This window comes from Cherax quadricarinatus, chromosome 29 (genome assembly GCF_038502225.1).
Source record: "Cherax quadricarinatus isolate ZL_2023a chromosome 29, ASM3850222v1, whole genome shotgun sequence".
NCBI lineage: Eukaryota > Metazoa > Arthropoda > Malacostraca > Decapoda > Parastacidae > Cherax > Cherax quadricarinatus.
In genome coordinates, this window is record NC_091320.1 from 25,756,498 (window position 1) to 25,764,996 (window position 8,499).

The 8,499-nt window shown below is 37.9% G+C and overlaps 1 protein-coding gene across 4 annotated transcripts in view; it reads left to right on the forward strand.

Moving 5' to 3' along the window:
- The window catches only part of LOC128690374 (serine-rich adhesin for platelets-like), a 364,642-nt gene extending 360,057 nt beyond the window's left edge, over positions 1-4,585 (forward strand). For all 4 annotated transcript variants that reach the window (XM_070089660.1, XM_070089659.1, XM_070089658.1 and 1 more), the window contains exon 18: positions 4,076-4,585. In XM_070089660.1, the coding sequence (XP_069945761.1) occupies positions 4,076-4,210 (135 nt within the window). In that variant the 3' untranslated portion in view covers positions 4,211-4,585. The remainder of the gene's footprint in view (positions 1-4,075) is intronic.
- The last annotated feature ends 3,914 nt before the right edge of the window (positions 4,586-8,499 follow it).

Sequence of the window (8,499 nt, forward strand, 5' to 3'; positions counted from 1 at the left end):
GTGAGATTGAGTGAGATTGAGTGAGATTGAGTGAGATTGAGAGATTGAGAGATTGAGATTGAGAGATTGAGATTGAGAGATTGAGATTGAGAGATTGAGATTGAGAGAGAGAGATTGAGATTGAGAGAGAGAGAGAGAGATTGAGAGAGAGAGATTGAGAGATTGAGAGAGAGAGAGAGAGTGAGATTGAGAGAGAGAGAGAGAGAGAGAGATTGAGAGAGAGAGATTGAGATTGAGAGAGAGAGAGAGAGAGAGAGAGAGATTGAGATTGAGAGAGAGAGAGAGAGAGAGAGAGAGAGAGATTGAGATTGAGAGAGAGAGATAGAGATTTTGGGGAGGTGTTGAGTGAATGTTTGGGGAGATTTGAGTTAAATTAGAGAATAATTACTTTGAGTGACTTAAATGCTAAAGTGATAGACTGTTGTAGAGGGCAGAGTAGGTAAGTTTGGAGTGCCATGTGCAATGATAATAGGCAGCCTTTCATTAAATTATTGCATATAAAGAGGTTTGATAATAGATAATACTTAAAATAAATAAGGATAAATAAGTTTATCCTAAGTAGTAGGTTGATAGACAGCAACCGCCCAGGGAGGTACTACAGTCCTGCCGAGTGTAAAACGGAAGCCTATAATTGTTTTACATGATGGTAGGATTGCTGGTGTCTTTTTTTCTGTCTCATAAACTTGCAAGATTTCAGGTACATCTTGCTACTTCTACTTACACTTAGGTCACACTACACTTGCATGTACAGGCATATATATACACACACCCCTCTGGGTTTTCTTCTATTTTCTTACTAGTTCTTGTTATGGTTTATTTTCTCTTACCTCCATGGGGAAGTGGAACAGAATTCTTCCTCTGTAAGCCATGCGTGTCGTAAGAGGCGACTAAAATGCCGGGAGCAAGGGGTTAGTAACCCCTTCTCCTGTATACATTACTAAAGTTAAAAAGAGAAACTTTCATTTTTCTTTTTGGGTCACCCTGCCTTGGTGGGATATGGCTGGTTTGATGAAAAAGAAAGAAAAGTTTATGAAATATGATGTTGTCTTAATGACATCAGTTTGCTAGATTAGGTATTAGTGAATAAAAGGTTGGTTGGTAGACCTCTGTATGTGTCTCATATGTCAGATCTTCATTATTTAGTTGTTGCTACAGTAAAAGAGATGAAGTACAAGGAGAATAGCATCAGTGGGTAAGAGAGAAGTGAAAATGAATGAACCAAAGGAGATAGTAGATGTGAGCAACTCTTAGTAGAAAGGAGGAGGATGAGGTTGATGAGGTTTTGGATAGATTTAAGAAAGTTTTGCCAGAGTGCTCAGCAGAAGCAGGTAAAAAGAACTTATTAGGAATGAAAATACAGTAGATTTGGTTTTCACAAACAGTGAAGAACTAATCAGACGCATACCATTCTCAGATACAGTACACACTGATGACAACCTCATTGAAGTATAAATAAGCATAAATTCATGCCTAGAGAACTTAAGAAATAATCAACATGATGATGTGTAATATATTTAACCTTAACAATCGGAAAATTGACTGTTACAAAAGTAATAATGAGCTATCAGACATTCCATGGAATGTGGCCTGAGTACCCTTAACCTTTAAGCTGCCGATGATGTAAATTTATGCTAGTCAGGAGACCACTGATGACATAAATTTATGCCAAAATTCTAGAGCCTTCAAAATGATCTCAGTTGGCTTGGTTTGGCCTACATCAGAAAAAACAGGTCTGTGCTGTAGGTGTGCACAGCTTAAAAGGTAATAATGTGTGCACAGCACACATCACTAACTTTATTTCATCCATTGTAGATGATACCAAAATAAATGTGAAAATAGCCTCAGTAAAATTTACCAGCAAATGTGAGCTATATTTAGTGGACAGTAGAAAATAATATGTTTGATAATAACAAATTCAAATTGCTTAGATATGGAAACAATTAATTCAAAGCTCAAGAGGAACATCTCATAGAATGAATGGAACTTTTAAGAGACTAGTATAATAATAGGTTGAAAAGGGCATGTATATACATCCTCTCCTCACTTAGCGATGTACTTGTTTACTGACAACTTGGACTTATGACGGGCTCTCTGACCATTATGCATACCTAAATAATGTATATTAGAGCTGATTTTCTCTATTCTGTTGATTACAATATACAGTACACTACTGTATCAACATTTAAAAATATACCAGAAATGTTATAAATGGAGCAAAGGTGACATTAAAACAATATCAAAGATGGTTGACACAAACCCACTACCATTATAGTATGCTCCTCACTTAGGGATGCATTCATTTACTGACGTGGTCTTAGGAACAGAACTCTGTTGTTAGGTGAGGAGAGGCTGTATATATGTGTGTTTTTTTTTAACATGCTGGCCGTCTCCCACTGAGGCAGGGTTGCCCAAAAAAAGAAACACTTCCATCATCATTCACACTATCACTGTCTCAGTGCCTCTTTTAAATGTATTCATATAATTTAAGTAATGTTGCAGAGAATTTGTAGTGTGGAAATTAGGAGGAAGTGTGGAGTTACAAAAAGTATTATTCAGAGGGCTGAAGAGAAGTTATTGAGGTGGTTTGGTCATTTAGAGAATGGAGCAAAATAAAATGACTTGGAGGGTGTATAAATCTGTAGTGGACAGGAGGAGGGGTATGGGTTATCCTAGGAAAGGATGGAAGGAGGGGTAAAAGAGGTTTTGTGTGCAAAGGGCCTGGACATGCAGCAGGGATGTGTGAGCATGTTAGATAGGAGTGAATGGAAACAAATAATTTTGGGGACCTGATGAGTTGTTGGAGTGTGAGCAGGATAATATTTTGTGAAGGGATTCAGGGAAACCGGTTAGCCGGACTTGAGTCCTGGAAATGGGAAGTACAGTGCCTGCACTTTAAAGGAGGAGTTTGGGATATTGGCAGTTTGGAGGGATGTCTAAGCTGTTGTATCTGAGCACCTCTGCAAAGACAGTGATTATGTACGAGTGATGGTGAAAGTGTTGAATGATGATGAAAGTTTTTTCTTTCTTTTGGGTCACTCTGCCTCGTTGGGAAATGGCCGACATGTTAAAAATAAAAAAAAAATGACTGATCAAGCAGACACCAAGGTAGTCTGACTGAGAGAGTTGAGAAAATTCTCAGCAATAGTAACAGGTAAACCATGGGTATTCAACAAAATCATCTTAGAAATAACACTTAATTTTTACTACTATATTTTAAAATGTGAAACATATTCTCTCTATTTGTCCCATTGGTACTAATCATCTTTAGCAGGTATGCTGATGCTGTATTTCCTGGTTGGAGAAACTAGAAAAAAGTCAACATTGAAGTATAATTTTAAGTTTGAGAATGAGTTACAAACTACTGAGTGAGGCTCTAATATTAACATCTGAATTAAGGTTCCTCACATGAAAAAATAATGATGCATTTTTGAATCATAAGTAATAATTAATTTTTAAAAATCATACATGTACATTTGTTATATTCTAAGTTCCTTTTATGTTCATGGAATGTTGATATAGACCACTTACAAAAATATTCTTTTTGGTGCTTAAAAATTACTGCATGAATTTGTGTCAGTACCATGGACTGTGGCTTCCTATCGTAGTAGTATTGCTTTCTTTAATCTTTGTTTTCCACTGCAATTTTAGTTATGTCATGTTGTTTATATTTTGAGTAATTATTATAATTCTAAAAAATTGCATTATTTGGCTAATAGTTATTTTAATTTTTCTGCATGTGCCATTTAAAGCATATGGTTAAACACATTGGGTACCTGTTATTTGATCAGTATTGTTGATTTGTGAGGGCTGATTATTTAACAACTGAATAAGTGAGGTCTGCCAGTGTACTCTTCCTTTCATCTTCACAAATACATTTTTATATGAGCAGCATTTAAAATTGTATATAGAGTACTGTACATAAGCTTTTACTGTATATATAAAATGCACACATTGTTGAAACATGACATAGCAGATTAGTCCAAAATGGCTTGCTTTTAGTATGTTCACTCAAGCAGTGTAGCAAGTAGTTGAGGTAGCCTGAGTTAGCTCTTACCAAGACTCACTCCCCACGCAGGTTCCCATTCCCCCGCCACGCCCACCTACCACAATTGGCAGTGTTTGTGGGGGCATCGCTGCACACGTCACCCCTAACATTCCTACTGCCTACAATGACAAGGTGATATATTGTAGTTCAGCAGTGATATCATAGGGATATTTCAGCCTCATGTTATGACTGTTATACATTTTGTCAGTATGAAAGCATTTAGACTTCGTGAGGGATATTTCCAATAAATTTATTTTATTGACACTCGCTCAGTACTGTTAACATGCATGCCATCAGTAGTTAAAAGTACTGCCAAGTTTATTACTTTAAAAGTTATTATAAGACCTCAGTGATTAAAATAATAACATTCACATATAAAATTAGTTGTGCAGAGGGTTCAGGATAGCTCTGTGAAAAAGTCTATATTCATTACAACAGGAAGCCATTAGATGAACTCATCATGCAGTGAAAATGAAATCATAGAAAATGATTTGGGTGTGTTATACATTACTCAGTAAATTAAAAGAAGCTTTAATGATTTGAAGTGTTTTATGATTTCACATTCAGGATTTATCAGTGGGCCATCAGTGTTTGACTTATCTTGTTATTTGTAAGACATCATTTCTTTTTTGGTTTCATTATGGGAGCAGACACTGTATTGTTTTGTCTGAGCAGATTCTTCCAGTACAGTACCCTAGACTACTGTCCTTCCACGTGATAGAAATACTTTGTTGCTGGTCTAATTTCTAATTCTCTTATAACTAACAGTCAAAACTTCATTGAACAATTAAAAAGTTTGAGTTTGTTTTGAGAAACACATTAGTTTTAATAGTTATGCACTCTTTACTAAGTTTCCTGTTGATGAAACAGTAAACTTTCTTAGTAGGGTCTTGCTGAACCTTAATCTTGATCTACTAGTATTAGTAAGCATATTTATCAAATTAGTGAGATTGTTTGTTTCTGACAGTGTCTCTTCAGTAATAGTGCACTTTTCAGGACAACCTACAGTTTTACAATGGGCAGTCATCTTAAGCCTAATTTGTTTATGGAATGCTTTAAACTGAATTATTACTTCACATTACTTCCAGGCAAAGTGTGGTGGGAATATTATGTAGAGAATTTGGAGCATAAGGATTAGAAGACAGTGTGGGGTTACCAAAAGAATAATTCACAGGTATAAGGAGAGATTGTTGAGGGCATTTTGGCATTTAGAAAGGATGGAGGAGAATAGGATACTAAGGGAGTACAGTATATAAATCTGGGTTGGAAGGAAGGTTAGGGGGGTCATCTCAGGAAGCATTGGAGGGAGAGGATAAAGGTTTTGAGTGCACCAGGGGCTTGAACATCCAACAGGCTTGTGTGAGCACATTGATTGGAGTGAGTGGAGATAAGTGTTTTTTTATGACAATGTGCTGTGGGAATGTAAGCAAGGTGACATTCACAAAGGGAATTGGGTAAATAAGTTTGCCGGATATGAGTACTGAAGACGGGAAGTACAGTTCCTGCACTTTGAAGGAGGCATATAGCTGTTTCGTTCAGAGGGTCATCTGAACTGTGATGCCAGTGCTCACCTGGCAAGACAGTGATTGAATGACTGGCAGTGAATGTGTTACCTCTTTTTCTTGGGTCACCCTACGTCAGTGTGAGATCCTGGAAATGGGAAGTACAATGCCTGCACTCTAAAGGAGGGGTTTTGGGATATTAGCAGTTTGGAGGGATATGTTGTGTATCTTTATACGTATATGCTTCTAAACTGTTGTGTTCTGAGCACCTCTGCAAAAACAGTGATTATGTGTGAGTGAGGTGAAAGTGTTGAATGATGATGAAAGTATTTTCTTTTTGGGGATTTTTTTTCTTTGTGGGTCACCCTGCCTCGGTGGGAGACGGCCGACTTGTTGAAAAAAAAAAAAATGTAGATCACATTTTCTCAGTGTGGCAAGATAGCTAAAATATGGATATCTCCTTGTATAATTTATATGATTTTCATCTTTCCATCAAACACACTGAAGCATATACATACACTATTTTAAAGATTGTAGAAAATGCTTGGTGTTACCACATAATGAGAAGCTAATAAGAAATAAAAGATTTCTGTCATTGTGTGGGCATTTACTTAGCATACTGATATAACAACACTGGATAAATTACCATGTATTATTGACCATAATATGGGATTTTTGCAAAATAAATAGGCGCAGTTATGCTCCCCATCTTATGACCACCTGCCACACGAAAATTATAAAAATTATATTAAGAAAATTAAAAGTGAATACAGGAAAGAGTAAGGTTATGAGGATAACAAAAAGATTAGGTGATGAAAGATTGGATATCAGATTGGAGGGAGAGAGTATGGAGGAGGTGAATGTATTCAGATATTTGGGAGTGGACGTGTCAGCGGATGGGTCTATGAAAGATGAGGCGAATCATAGAATTGATGAGGGGAAAAGAGTGAGTGGTGCACTTAGGAGTCTGTGGAGACAAAGAACTTTGTCCTTGGAGGCAAAGAGGGGAATGTACGAGAGTATAGTTTTACCAACGCTCTTATATGGGTGTGAAGCTTGGGTGATGAATGTTGCAGCAAGGAGAAGGCTGGAGGCAGTGGAGATGTCATGTCTGAGGGCAATGTGTGGTGTGAATATAATGCAGAGAATTCGTAGTTTGGAAGTTAGGAGGAGGTGCGGGATTACCAAAACTGTTGTCCAGAGGGCTGAGGAAGGGTTGTTGAGGTGGTTCGGACATGTAGAGAGAATGGAGCGAAACAGAATGACTTCAAGAGTGTATCAGTCTGTAGTGGAAGGAAGGCGGGGTAGGGGTCAGCCTAGGAAAGGTTGGAGGGAGGGGGTAAAGGAGGTTTTGTGTGCGAGGGGCTTGGACTTCCAGCGGGCATGCGTGAGCGTGTTTGAAAGGAGTGAATGGAGACAAATGGTTTTTAATACATGACGTGCTGTTGGAGTGTGAGCAAAGTAACATTTATGAAGGGGTTCAGGGAAACCGGCAGGCCGGACTTGAATCCTGGAGATGGGAAGTAGAGTGCCTGCACTCTGAAGGAGGGGTGTTAATGTTGCAGTTTAAAAACTGTAGTGTAAAGCACCCTACTGGCAAGACAGTGATGGAGTGAATGATGGTGAAAGTTTTTCTTTTTCGGGCCACCCTGCCTTGGTGGGAATTGGCCAGTGTGATAATAAATAAATAATAAATAATAATTTTTTTTTTAATGCACCTGCCACATCCCACCAAGGCAGGGTGACCCAAAAAGAAAAACAAAAAACATAAAAAATATAGTACTCAAAATATCACCACATGATGTGTTAGAAGGTTGCAACACCCCTAAGGCCGAAGAGAGTTACAATATTCCCAGCTGTCATTTGCGTTCTGCACTCACAGACTTCTTTAACACTCGCCTACAAAGCTAGGTTAAGCTGCCAACAACTTCCTGGACTCGCCATGTCGTCTCCTCTCCTTTGCCATAAAGCATATATAAAGTTGCCATTGTTTGGTTGGGTTTTTATCTCCAAAGATTTAATAGTGCAATAAAGCCAAGGGGTTAATAATCCAAGAAAGCCAAAAATTTAATAACCAAAGAAAGTTAAGCAATAACATTTTTTTTCTCTGTTGGAGTCCATTAGTCTTCTTCCTTAGGATGTAATTCATAACTGCCTACTGACACCCAGATACCTTTTTATTACTGAATGAGAAAGAGCAGCAAGCATTAAGAGACTTTTATCATAAATGTCTGGGAAGGTATATGGCAAGTCTCTTTACACTTACTCCTGTTCACCTAGCTATATACATGTAGATAATTATGGTAGCCAGTACTCCACTCTTCTTCTTCCTTGCCTCATCACCTCACCCCACCTCTTTCATTCCACCAGCCCCAACTTCCATCCCTCCATCGCCACCTTCCACCCACCTTTTCATGTGCCTCCTTCCCATGCCATCCTTCTACAGATCTTGCATTTCATCTTTCCCTCCCTTCTCATCCATCTAGCACTTACATCCTTTCCCTGCTGTGCTCCTATCAACCCTCTTGCATGCCTGCTCCCCACTTCCTGCTTTCTCCCTTTCCACCTCAACCCTCACTATGCAGAATCCTCAAGCAATTATTTCATTAATTTCTTGTCTGTCATACAGCCTTATAAACTTTCACTGAGAATTATATGTTGTGCATTTTATTTCAAATCAAAACAATACAGTATTGACATTAAACTTTTCCCTGAGATTTTTTACTCTGATAGAGGATAATACAGTATGTTAACTACCTGTGCTAGGTTTTATTCACAGACACTTATTAATTACCACAGAATATCACAAATGAACCACGAAAGTGATACATAATAAACATGTTTTTTGTTATCACACCGGCTGTTTCCCACGCAGGCAGGGTGACCCGTAAAAAAAAGAAACAAAAATATTTTTCTTTTTACTTTTAGTAATTTATATGGAAGGGGTTACTA